Raw genomic sequence first — 14354 nt, 5'->3', positions numbered from 1 at the left:
GATTAAGATAGGAGGATGTTATAGTCATGTTCAACTTCTGTGGAGTAGTCCTTAATAAGTTGGCTTGAGACCCATCTACACAGTGGAGACCCTTTTGGAGTTACTGATGTCCCATAAGTTATGTGTGGTTAGGCATTACTTTCTCTGATTTGGGGTCTGAGAAGCCGAGGACCGTAGAAAATTTAACCCAACTTGACCTATTTAGGACGTAGTGAGGAGGCTGTTTAGGTGTAGACCTGATAACAGTTGTTACGTGATACTACACTCAGACGAGTTTCTCATGAGAATATTATGGGTTGATGAGTCAGTCATCCTAACCTATAATATTCGATAGATGAGATTAAGACTCCGGGAACTTCTTAGAACATGATCTACATGTTTTTTATCCTTAGTACACTCCTTTGGGATGGTTCTTAACCTAACTCCATGCCCGTGACTCACAACAAACCTTTTGACTCTCGGTTGAGCCGATCAAGTCTTATCAATATCAATGGAACTTGGGTGTCGATAAAGTGAAAACCATAATCCACAAAAATGGATGATTGATCTTGATAATGACTTGATCCATCCCTTGACCTTTGTTTGTGTTTGCCTTGTGTGTGATCTATTGTTTGTGATTGTTGCATTCATGCATACATGCGCATCATAACATTCATCATAGAAAAATAAATTTCAAGGAACTAAGGTCTCATTTGCAAATATTTTTAGACCATGGATTGTGGATGAAGGAACACTAAGAAGTATGGTTTCAGATGTCCTGATTTGAAAGAGCTAAGGAAGTTGTCATCCTTTTGTATTAGACCCTTTGGACTTCAAACAATGTCATGGGAAGCTTTTATCTGTATTATCTACTGATGTGGTTGAAGGACTTCTGAGTGTTTTGGTTCAGTTCTAAAACCCTCTCTACCTGTGTTTCATTTTTCCATATTATCAGCTTGTACCTACGTTAGAGGAGTATGCCATCTCTTGGGAATACCCGTATCTTACAAGGTAACTTTTAGTGGATTGGAGGAGATTCTCAGATCTCATATTATAGTTGAAGCTCTTCATCTAAAGAAGTCTAATATTGATGCTCATTTGGTGAAGAAAGGAGGTATTCTGGGATTGACTTATAAGTTCCTCATTGGTAAAGTTGTTGTCTTTGCTCAAGCCAATAGTATGGATGCTTTTGAAGCAATCTTTGTATTGCTCATAAATATTCGATTTATTTAATTCTATAATAACACGGCGAATGTGCCTAAATGGTTAGTCAAAATTCAAAAAATAAGTGAGGAAATACAAAAACTATAAATGTACCATAATGACATATTCAATATATTGTTAGAACAAGATTTGGTTCTACATCTATACCTTGAGTTTTTATGATTACAATATTGTATTTATGTGAGAACAATTTTGGTACCCTAGTGATTTGTTATTGTATAGCTTTAACAAGCAAATCTGATTCTGAATATATGATGTGCAACGTCATCAGTCTCTGAACTATGTCTTCCAAATACGCTTTTGCCCCACCCAGTAGAAGTTCTGAAGGACGTTCAATATTGATGTTGCAATGTTCTTTCTGCTTCTGTGTTGGTTCACTCATCAGAAGCTTCTAAGGAGACACTATGTTGTTGCTGCAATATTCTATCGGCTCATGCTTCTGGATGTGACTCTGATCACCTAACTTTTGAAGAATGGCAAGCTTTTGAAGTTGTGCTATATAGCTGAAGATTCTGAAGATCTCAAGCCAGGAAATTAAAGTAATCAAGGTTTTGACTAAGGATTCTGAAGACTCTGAAGATTCTGAAGATCTCAAGCCAGACTACTAACACTGTCATGGTTCTGACTAAAGATTCTGAAGGTTTTGAATCCAACTTTATGTTTCTTCATTTCATGCTTCATCAACTTTTATCAGAATCCAATGAACTTGAAGATAAGATCAAAATGGGAATGTGATCAAATATTACATAGTACAAATTGAACATCCTTTCCACTACCTGATTTCTTGGGTAAGGACAGTACTATACATCACACATGTCACTGATTTTGTGGGGAAAAGGAGAGTACGCAATATCGTTCCTTTCCCATCCAATAGTAGACAGCCTTTGAAATGATCTTTCCCTATTTTTCCCTCCAACACTTGTATGCTTATGCTATATAAGTAAGACTTGGATAAGACACTAGTTACACAAATATTTTGACAAGTTATTTTCTTTGTGAAAATCTATAATTCTTTTGTACACAGTTTTTCTTTAAGTGTTTGTTATTCATTTGTGTAAAATTTGCTTGTGTAGAAACATATTATAACACACAAAATATTATTCAAACTATTTGTTTGATTCCTTAAGGAGGTTATCCTTGAGAAGACAAAGAAGGTTGTTCTTTGTGAGTCCTTAGGGAGACTAAGGTTTAGTTGGATCCTTGAGAAGACATAGAAGGTTATTCTTTGTGTTTGTTGTAATCTGTTGATTATAATGGATTAAGTCCTTATGTATAAGGAAAAATCACCTTGGCGGGTGGACTGGATTAGCTTTGAGTTTCAAGCGAACCAGGATAAAAATACTTGTGTTTTTATCTCTTTGTTATCAACTTGTTAGTGGTGTTCTTGTTTTTGAAAAAGCTTTTTCTTGTAAAACATAATTCAAACCCTCCTGTCTTGTGTTTTTCACACCTTCAATTGGTATCAGAGCTTCGATTTTGATTTTGATAAAAATATTATCAACACCTCATAGTGTTCAGTACCAAGCCAGTTTGTGTGAGAAATAATGGTTGCTGCTAATGCTGCTAACATTGTTAATAATAATGATAGAGATCATTACGGTGCAAAACCACCTATTTTTTATGGTGAGAAATTTTTTTATTGGAAAGACATAATAGAAATTTTCTTTCTTGGTTACGATGTTGATCTCTGGGATCTTCTAGTCAATGGCTACGTTCACCCACTAAATACTGAATAAAATACTTTAGCAAGAACTGCTATGTATGATCAACAAAAGAAAGACTTCAAAAATCATCATAAGGTTAAAACCATATTGCTTAAGGATATCTCTTATACGGAGTATGGAAAAATAAGAAACAGAGATTCTACCAAATCCATCTTTGACTCTCTAAGGATGACTCGTGAGGGAAATGCTCAAGTAAAGGAGACAAAGGCCTTGACCTTAATCCAAAAATATGAGGCATTCAAAATGGAAGACGATGAAAAATTTGAGACTATGTTCTCAAGGTTTCAAATGCTTGTTGCAAGACTTAAAGCTCTGGACAAAGGGTATTCTACAACTGATCATGTCAAGAAAATTACAAAAGTCTTCCCACAAAATAGAGACCTATGGTAACTGCCTTAAAACTGGCAAAGGATCTAAATAGCACCAGTCTTGAAGAACTTGTTAGTTCTTTAAGAAGTCATGAGATTGAGATAGAATAAGATGAACCTTAGAAACAAGATAAATTTGTTGCTCTAAAATCCATGCCTGAGAAGACAAGAGCCTCTCAAGGTGAGGAAGAATCAGAAGGATCTGATGAAGACTTAGATGATGATGATGATGAGTTATCTCTAATCTCAAAGACAGTCAACAGACTCTAGAAACATGATAGCGTGAAAACGCATCATGTTTTTAGACTTGTTCCTCATGTTATTTATCGTTATTTTACTATGTTTTGTCACTGTTATGTGCGTGTTTCAGGTACTTGTTAATAATGGATCATATGCATGCACGAAGTGGAAAAGCGAGCGAAATGGTGAAGAAAAGTGCAAGAATGCAGCATTATAGTGCATGGCATTTGCCATGGCCGTATGGCGTCCACCATGGCACTAGAACGCGTCATCCCCTTCATTAAAGCTCATGTCGTCCGCCATGAGCCTTATGGTGTCCGCCATGAGCCTTATGGCGACCGCCATGTTCCTTCATAAATAGAATACATGAAAGTGGGTTGGACTCACTCCTTCCCACTTCCCTACTTTTCCTCAATTGACTTGGAACTTGAATAAAAAGGTCATACAATATTGTAGCTCTATATAAGACACTCTTGTACCTAGATTTTAATATTTATAGATATTGGAGAACTACTGTCAGTTTAGTTTTAGCATAAATCATATTTTCAAGTGATAATCACTCGATTGAGCGACTACCACAAATTAGTTTTAGGATTTGCTTTTACTCTTGGATCAACAATCTTGCTGTTATAATTGTAGTGTATTCCAATTCCGCATTTATTTTCCCCTATTTATAGATTCTTTATTATATCGTTTTATTATTATTGTTATCACATTCAATAATTTTTTAAGCATGTTGTTTTCAATTGCAATTACTATAATTAAGTTGTTTTCAATTAAGTTCATGTATATCTAAACTATTTTGAGTTTGTTTTGTGAGGACCGTCATTTCCGACGTGACTTGGTAATGAAATTGGTTTAAGGTCTTTATTAAATTCTATTTTGGTCTTTATTTCTAAGTTAAATTAATACGATTTGTCACGATAATGAGAAACAATTAAGGTTCGAGCCGACACTGCTAGAGCGTGGGGGTCGAACCAGATACTAGGAACGGGGCATCGATCCTAAAGAGGGCGAGAGCGTTTTAGGCATCAGTTAGGATTTTTTAAGTTTTCAAAATGAGTTTCTTAATTAAAATGGGTGAGCGAGAGAAAAACTCATGGTTAGGGAGCGTGGCATTATTCAATAGTGCGAGAGTGCGAGGTTTAGTCGTTAAACTGATATTTTCTATTAAATACGATTTAACAATAAGTCTGAGTCAACCCGTTGCAGAGTCCCTGAGGTGCACGAAATCCATATTCTGGCCTCTCTATCTTTATTATCATATTTAATAAGTTAACTTTACTTTCAGTTTTTATTCGTTTAATCAAAGAAATCATTCGCCTTAGCTTTACATAGCACCGGTAGATAACATTAGTTTGATTATTAGTCCATGTGGCTTTGATATCTTTAAAAACTACGTGATAGACTCTGCACTTGCAATTAGTAATCCGATAGACACATATAGTCACGTGATCATGTTTTTGGCGCCGTTGTCGGGGACTAATTTAGTTAATATTGTGATTCTGTTGTTACATAGTATAAATTAAGGAAACTTTTATTTTGTTTACCTTTTAAAACCGTCGATTGTATGCCAAGAACTCCCTCACAAGGCGAAGAGCTAGACCAACCAATTGACGAGGTCGAGCATTTTATTAACTTACAACACTGAATTCACAAATTTTGAATTAAGTACAATCTTCCTTTTCCAAATTCAAAATCAGAATCTGAACCAGTTATGGCTGGGGGACCATAAAATCATCCTCTTAAGTATTATGATGTTTCTTCGCAGGAGGAACCACACAACAACATTGTTGCTCCTGCCATCGAACATAACGATTTCGAATTAAAACCTTTGTTGTTATCAGTCGTACAACAAAGCTAGTTCTCTCGTAGTCCTACAGATGATCTGAACCTTCATTTATCAGTGTTTGTGTAATACACAGACACAATGAAAGCGAATGGTGTCAGCCCTGAATCAATAGGACTACGTCTTTTCCCTTTTTATTTAAGAGATAGAGCTAGAGCTTGTCTCTAGTATCTACCATCCAACTCAGTCACTACATGGGACGAGTTGAAGAAAGTTTTCGTAGCGCGATATTTCCCACCAAGCAAGATTGCTATGCTAAGAGCCCAAATCAATGGATTTAGGCAGAAAGATAATGAATCTATTTTCGATGCTTGGGACAGATACAAGGACATGATTAGACTTTGTCCACACCATGGACTTAAGCAATGGATGATTATTCATACTTTCTATGATGGTCTTTTGTACAACACTAAGATGAATTTAAATGTTGTAGTTGGTGGAACTTTAATGGACAAACCTTATGAAGACGCCTATCAACTCATTGAAAACATGGCGAAAAACCATTTCCAATGGGGAGCTGAGCAAACTTCTACGTAAAAACAAACTACGAATACCGGAATGTACGAAGTCAATGGCATAAACCACGACAATGCTAAAGTAGGTGCTCTTACTTAAAAGATTGAGAACTTATGCGGAACCCCTGGGCATACTAATGATGAAAGTTAACTATTGGCTGGTATTCCTAACGACCAAGTAAGCTACGCCCAAAGAAACCCATATTCCAACACCTACAATCCTGGCTAGAGAAATCACCCAAACGTTTCTTATAAAATCAACAATGCTTTGTTTGAACCAAACCTAACACCTGTTGTACCTCCAGGTTATCAAAAAGGATCCCCTGCTACTCCACAAGCACCTAGAAAGTCAAATCTCGAACTCATGATAGAAAACTTCATGAACGCCCAATTTCAACGAAACAAAGATTTTGCTAATCAAAATGCTCAGATGAGTGAGCTGATGAAACAGATGTCGAGTAAGCTTTATGTTATGGCTACCCATAACAAAATGTTAGAAACCCAAATTTCTCAAGTAGCCTTACAACAAGCAGTAATAGCAGCCCCATCTAGAGTATTTCCTAGTCAACCTCAACCAAATCCAAAAGGTCATGCTAACGCTATCACGCTACGAAGTGGGACAGAATTAGATGGACCAATTGACCCAAGACTTCAAAATCCATCCATGTATCAAAACTTTGGTAAATCAACTGAAATGGTAACAACCGATGATCAACCAGAAAAACAAAAGGATAAAGGAGAGGAAGACAAAAATGAAGAGACCGTAGAGAAAGAAAAACTTTATGTGCCTCTACCACCATACAAACCACCTATACCTTATCCTCAAAGACTTGCTAAGTCTAAAAATGAAGGGCAATTTAAGAAATTCGTAGAACTTCTAAAATAATTGAATATCATTATACCTTTCACAAAAGTTATTACACAAATGCCCTCATATGCTAAGTTCGTTAAAGAGATCTTATCTAAAAAGAAAAAGCTCGAGGATAATGAGATTTTTACACTTACTACTAAGTGTAGCGTTATAATCCAAAATAGCATGCCTCTTAAGCTAAAAGATTCAAGTAGTTTTTCCATACCTTGCATAATCGAAAAGTTTGTCATAGACAAAGCTCTATGCGACTTAGGAGCCAGTGTTAGTTTAATGCCCTTATCCATATGTGAAAAACTCAAATTAGGACAAGTAAGATCGACGGGAATGTCTCTTCAACTAGCTGACCGTTTTGTTAAATTTCTAGTAGGTATGCTAGAGAACGTTCCCGTTTGTATATGTCAGTTCTATATTCCCACCGACTTTATAATAATGAACATAAAGGAGGATTCCAATATCCCTATCATTTTAGGAAGACCCTTTTTGGCCACTGCTGGAGCTATCATAGATGCGAAGAAAGGAAATCTAACCTTTGAGGTTGGTGAAGAAAAAGTTGAATTTATTCTATCACAGTTCTTAAAGGCACCCGCTATAAAAGATTCATGGTGTTTCCTAGACGTCATCAATGAATGCACTAGAGAAATGGAGATGGAACAAACTAAGTATATTGAAGTACTAAAGATTCCAACACCTCTTATATTTGAAGATGATAATTGGTGTGATCCATACGTAGATGACAGTCTAAGGGAATGTTTAGCACTAACTCTTAATCCTATGCCTTTCCTAAAGAAACCTGGCGTAAAACTTAAAACATTACCCAAAGATTTAAGGTATGAATTCCTAGACATAGAGCTTGAAAGAACAGTAATAGTCAACGCAGACTTAGGACAAATAGAAATTGAGAAATTACTACATGTCTTAAGAAAATACCCTACAACTCTAGGCTATAACATCTCATATCTTAAAGGTATAAGTCCCTCTATATGTATGCATCACATTATGCTAGAAGAAGATTGCAAAACCTCTAGATAACACCAGAGGAGAATCAATCCCATGTTGAGTGATGTAGTCAAAAGAGAGGTAGAAAAGCTATTAGAAGCAGGAATTATATCCGACAGTGAATGGGTCAGCCCGGTGTATGTCGTACCTAAAAAAGGGGTGTTATGGTTGTGAGTAAGGAAAAGGGAGAATCAGTAGCAAAACGTACTCAAATTGGATGGAGAATGTGCATTGACTATAGGAAATTAAATAAAGCCACTTGTAAGGATCATTTTCCTCTACCTTGTATCGATCAAATGCTTGAACGATTGGCTAAACATTCTCACTTCTGCTATTTAGATGGTTATTCAGGATTTTTTCAAATTCCTATTAACCCTGATGACCAAGAAAAGACTACCTTCACCTGTCCTTATGGTACATTCTCCTACCGATGAATGTCATTTGGACTATGTAATGCTCCCATAACATTTCAAAGATGCATGATGTCGATCTTTGCTGATTTTATAGACGACATAATGGAAGTATTTATGGATGACTTTTCTTTTTATGGGCAAAGTTTTTAAGGATGTCTATCGAACCTATAAATGGTACTTGAAATATGTGTGAAAGTTAACTTGTACTAAATTGGGAAATATGTCATTACATGGTCCGACAAGGAATTGTACTTAGACACATCGTGTTCGATAAAGGGATTGAAGTAGATAAAGCTAAAATAGAAATCATAGAAAACCTTTAACCTCTGAAAACTGTTAGATAAATACGTAGTTTCCTAGGACACGCCGGTTTCTACCGATGATTTATCAAGGATTTCTATAAAATAACCAAACCACTAACTGGCTTATTAATGAAAGACGCTGAATTCATATTCAATGAAAAATGCTTAGAAGCATTCAAACATTTGAAAAATGCTCTTATTATCGAACCTATTATGCAACCACCTGATTGGAGTAGACCGTTTGAAATAATGTGTGACGCTAGTGACTATACCGTACGCGCATTCTTAGGACAAAGAAAAGACAAAAAGCTTCATGCAATTTATTACGTAAGTAGAACCTTAGACCATGAGCAAATGAACTATGCCACAAAAAAAAGAACTCCTAGTTGTCGTGATCGCATTAGTTAAATTTTGTTCTTACTTAGTAGAAGCAAAAATAATCGTTTATACTGATCACGCTGCAATTAGGTACTTATTAAGTAAAAAGGACGCTAAATCGAGACGCTTAAGATGGATTCTGCTCCTACAAGAAGTCAACTTAGAAATTAAAGACAAGAAAGGCGCCAAAAATGTAGTAGCTGACCACCTCTCTAGAATTGAGGAATTGAAACCTGAACAAGTGCATATCAATGACGATTTCCCTTCTGATCAACTTGTAGCCGAGTTAGGAAAAAACATAACTGAATGTTTTTTAACTTATAATGATACAAAAACTAATGAAGTTGTGGAACCAGTTTATACCAAAACCACACTGCCATGGTACGCTGACTTTGTCAACTACCTAGCAGTCAGAGTACTTCCACCAGACCTAACCTACCAACAAAATAAGAAATTCTTCCATGATCTAAAACATTACTACTGGGATGAGTCCCTTATTTTTAAAAGAGGCGCCGATGGTATCTTCCATCGATGTGTCCCCGAAGAAGAAGTAGACAATATCATATCACATTGCCATGCTATACCTTATGGAGGGCATGCAAGCACTTTAAACACTTGTGCAAAGATCTTACAATTTGGCCTCTTTTGGCCTAATCTATGGAAATATGTCCACACCGCGGTTATAAATTGCAACCAGTGCCAACGCAGTGGGAATATCTCTAGATGCAACGAGATGCCACTAAAAGGTATCTTAAAGGTTGAAGTCTTTGATGTTTGGGGTATAAATTTTATGGGCCCTTTCCCATCTACTTTCGGTAATAATACATACTCGTTGTTATTGGTTACGTATCAAAATGGATTGAGGTTGTAGCCTCTCCTACAAATGATGCACGAGTAGTGATTAAACTCTTTAAAAATATAATTTTTCCTAGATTCGGTATGTCGAGAATTATAATTAGTGACGGTGGCTTCCATTTTATTTCAAATATCTTTGAAAGATGGTTGCTCAAATATGGAGTCCGACACCGAGTAGCGACACCTTACCACCCTCAAACGAGTGGCCAAGTAGAGATTTCTAATCGAGAAAATAAGAAAATATTAGAGAAAACCGTTACAACCTCTAAGAAAGATTGGTCTTCAAAACTTCATGAAGCTTTGTGGGCTTATAGAATAGCTTACAAGACTCTGATAGGAACCACACCATTTAAACTAGTTTATGGTAAATCATGTCATTTGTCGATAGAATTAGAACATAAGGTTTATTGCGCCATTAAGACCCTCAACTTGAATTATACTGCCGTAGGAAAAAAAAGGATTTTACATATCCATGAATGTGAAGAACTTAGACTAGATGCCTATGAGAATGGCCGAATCTATAAAGAGAGAACTAAATAGTGGCATGATAAACGTATATCAAGGAAAGAGTTCAATGAAGGAGACGTAGTACTTCTCTTTAACTCTCGACTGAAACTTTTCCCAGACAAACTTCGTTCTAGATGGTCCAACCCTTTCGAGATTACGAAAGTATTTCAATGCAGAGCCGTAGAAATAAAAAGTAAATAAAAAAGACATTCATTGTAAACGGGCAGTGCCATAAGCATTATAACAACGTAGAACATAGGGATTAATATTTCAATTACAAATTAGAAGAGTTGCCCACTCTTTCACAAGAATAAACTTTGAATTAATATCCAGCTCCCAACATTAAATGAAGCATTGTGTGAGAGGCAACCCACAACTTTTAGATTTTAGGATTTTAGATTTTAATTTTTTAATTTTTCTTAGTTTTCCCTTGAATGTTACGTGTATATTCTTTTGTATTGACCACTACTAACTTAATTTATGTCTACTTTCAGGATAACATAGCATAAGCAAATTGATCTTACTAACTTTAGAGATGCAACAAGTAAACACTATGGATATCACTTTCAAGAGAAGAGACCAGAGGAGGCGCTTTGAAATTCTTGCTCAGAGAGAGATGGCACTGACCATTTACCCTGATGGACATAGCCTGACTAAACTAGGAATAAGATATAGTGTCATGTATCTTCTTAACCAATTAGGTTGGGACAATTTTTCTCTGAGAAGACGATTTAGCTCAATCGTAGCCTGACCCTCGAGTTTTTGAGTTCACTTTCCTATGACCCTACCCGAGGAATAGGATTTAACAGACGACTTATCACTTTTAGGTTGTTGGGTATTGACTACCATTATAACCACCGTGAACTAGCTAAAATTTTAGGATTTCCTAATGGCCCAAATGTTTTTACTATTAGATAAGAAGAGGTCCTTATGGAACTTCAGCTTGACTACTTTTGGGGTAGTATTACTGGAAACCATCACCCTGAGCCAAATAACATGTTTTTTTAGAACATCCACAATCCGTATATCCATTAATTTCACAAAATACTAGCCCACACCTTATTCGGAAGAGAGGAAAGCGTCACTTTTGTGTCCCGAGATGAGCTATTCGTTTTACTTTGTGCTTCCTAGCCCAGGCAGGTTAATATTGCAACACTTATGCTAGCCAACCTGAATCGGATTGCACATGATGCACATGGACCTATCCTCGTAGGAGGGGCCTAGTCACTATGATTGCTGATGTTATAGGTCTTAGATACCCTCTTTCTAGAATCACCCCTCTAGGAGAAATCCGACCTATGCACCTTCAATTCTGTTTTAACCGCGACATCATAAGAAACTTAGGTCCTTATGATTTTGAATTTCTGATTAACAATGAGGTAGTACAACTTTTTACTTTCCCAAACCATGAAAGGACGAGTGTGCACAACCAAGACAATTGCCTTTGTAACTTAGAAGGTCAAAATGAATCACCCTCTCCACCTGGAACTCCTCAAATCTATGATAACTATGATGTCCTATCTCTGATGCTGCTTCATTTGCTTCTGCTGCTCATGTCACTCCCCCTACCGATTATAATGCTGTAATTAACGCCTTACAAACAAAAGTCACTAGCCTTAGAGAAGAGTTCACCACTTAGCGCGTGGATTTCCATGGCTTCATGGATGTATCCAATGAGTAATTCAATCAAATTTTTCAACAAATTTACTCCACTCTGAGTTTTTTCGAGCCTAATATTAGACGTAGTGGCTAATCACATTACATATTATCGCATTTACGACACTTCCATTTGAACAGTGAGGACACTGTGTTGTTTAAGTGTGGGGGAGGATAATATTTATTTCCCGTTTTGACTAAGTTAGGATTTCATTTGCTTTCTAATTAGGATTTCCTTACTTTCCAATTTTTATTTTTCAAATTTTGTCAAGCTACCGACGCAAAACTAGCGTTGTGTGGGAGGTAACCCACGAATTTTCATTTTAGTAATGCATAATTTTTTTCTTTCCATCAATTATTTTTGTCAATTTTTATATGCTTTCCCTTATTTCTCATAGTCCAAATAATCTACTCTTGGCCATAATGTTGTTTTTCGATTTTACATGAATAATATCGCATTAGAACAACCTTAGGAACATCTATACAACCTTGACACATCCACAAATTAATTTTTTGTACATTTTACACCCATGGCGCTCGCCATTAAGCTAATGGCGCTCGCCATTAAGCTAATGGCGTTTGCCATTAGCATTTAAAAATAAAATTATGCACCATAGGACAATGGCGTTTGCCATTAGCCTTATGGTGTCCGCCATTGTGCCTCAGAGGTAGAATACGTTTTAAAACTTCCCCCACGGTTTTTTTTTCAATCCCACTCTCATAAACCACCACATATTCATTATTTTGCCTCTTCACTACCTCCTTGACCTCCCAACTTCACTCTAACTCATCCAATCTCATTAAAATATCTCATTCACCTTCATTTTTCTCGAACTTCATTCATCTTCAACTCATTCCATTCTCCACCATAAACCTTTACCAACAGCTTGAGATGATGACGCACATCTAGCAGATTCAGCAGCACCAGCACGACTATGCTGGTAGGACCGAGCACAACATGTCGAGCTTGATTGATGAGATGGAGGAGTTGAGGGTACATGTGGAGGATTTGCAAGAATACATCCCTCATGTGGGTATACCGCCTTACCAGCATGGACGAGGTGGGCATGGACGAGCACGAGGCAGAGGCCATCAATAACCGTCATTTCCAGGTTTTTAGTTCTTTCTCCCCCTTTTTATCAAAACATTGGGGACAATGTTTGGTTTAAGTGGGGAGGAGGAACTTTTATCGCTTTATATATTTGTCTTATTTATTTATTTCTAGTTTAATTTTTGCTTTCATTTTATTTGCTTATGGTCTAGTCCTAACATGTGTTGTCGAGTCCTGTTTGCATGATTTTGTTTCATTTGCTATTGAATTCCCTGAGATTTGACCCCAACAAAAAAAAATTCTTTCACTTTGATTCATTTCACACACTTGAAAGTATGTAGGTTTTCACACTTTAGGCTTGTTAGAAAAACTTGGGGAAGTTTTAGTAACACCGATATCGTTCTGACACCCTAAACCCCCTCGTTATGTGACATCGATTTGAGTAACCATTATTGATGCGTGTTTTTCGCAAGTATACGAATGCGTCAGAGTAATATAAAATATTGTCAAATCCACAGAGACCAAATGTCAATCTATCTTTATCTATTGTTACGGTGTTTATCTAAGGTAATCGAAACAGGGTTTTTAAGAGTGCACAATGAAAAATAAAGTATTAAATTCAATTCAATTAATAAAGACAGGTTCGAATGTAATTCACATAATCAATTAATTATCCAAGTGCTTGCTAATAGAATTACTTATGGGCAGTGTTTCCTACTTTGAAAAGAACCAATTTAACGGGAACTGTCGCTTTCGCGTATTCAGAACCGAGTTGTACTCCCTAATCAAACCCTCTATTGTCACTTATAAAAAGGCGCACATTGCGTTAGAGTAGTAAACCTATTTTTAAGAAATATAGTGTCTTGACTAAGTTGAAAATTATTTTGACCTGAATTTCTTAACCAAAAGAGGTTCTCACAAACCAGACTCTAAATAACTTTTCTTTTTAAGTAAAAAACTCCTAATGAACTAAACCAAATTTTATTTTGAAAATTAGTTTTAAAATTAGTTTTCTTTTTAAGTAAAAAACTCCTAATGAACTAAACAAAGCGCTTTCACTGTATTTGAAATAGTTAAAAACAACTAAGTTTAAACAGACGTCGGACGACTTTAAATCTTACCCAACGGAAATTAAGTGCGGGAAAACTTAAGTTGAAAGTCAAAATAGCCCTTAAATGTTTCTACGAACAATGGTACGGATTATTTGATCAATTACGATCCTTATATTCTAACCTTTATAGGTTTAGCAAGACATGGTAAAGTAAAAATGAATTTTAATTTTTATCATAAAAACGGATAAATAAAAGACTTTTTAAATAAAAAGGTAATAAGTGCGAGTGCATGAAAGTAAATAAAAGTAGTGTGAGTGCAGGAAAGTAAACAAAGTAAAGTGCGAGTGCGGGAAAGTAAACAAAGTAAAGTGCGA

The 14354-nt window shown here is 36.1% G+C and overlaps 1 protein-coding gene and 1 non-coding gene across 2 annotated transcripts; one reads left to right on the top strand and one right to left on the bottom strand.

Moving 5' to 3' along the window:
- Positions 1–5636: 5636 nt before the first annotated feature.
- LOC127099885 (small nucleolar RNA R71) lies at positions 5637–5743 on the bottom strand. The gene has a single exon (XR_007794348.1). It is a non-coding gene; the product is annotated as a small nucleolar RNA R71 (small nucleolar RNA).
- Positions 5744–6263: 520 nt separating this feature from the next.
- Positions 6264–6785, top strand: LOC127094161 (uncharacterized). The gene has a single exon (XM_051033023.1). The coding sequence runs from the start codon at positions 6264–6266 to the stop codon at positions 6783–6785; it is 522 nt and encodes a 173-aa protein (XP_050888980.1).
- Positions 6786–14354: the final 7569 nt, after the last annotated feature.

This window comes from Lathyrus oleraceus, chromosome 6 (genome assembly GCF_024323335.1).
Source record: "Lathyrus oleraceus cultivar Zhongwan6 chromosome 6, CAAS_Psat_ZW6_1.0, whole genome shotgun sequence".
Classification (NCBI taxonomy): Eukaryota; Viridiplantae; Streptophyta; class Magnoliopsida; order Fabales; family Fabaceae; genus Lathyrus; species Lathyrus oleraceus.
Note: the sequence above shows the minus strand (reverse complement) of the source record. Positions and strands in the feature narration are given on the sequence as shown.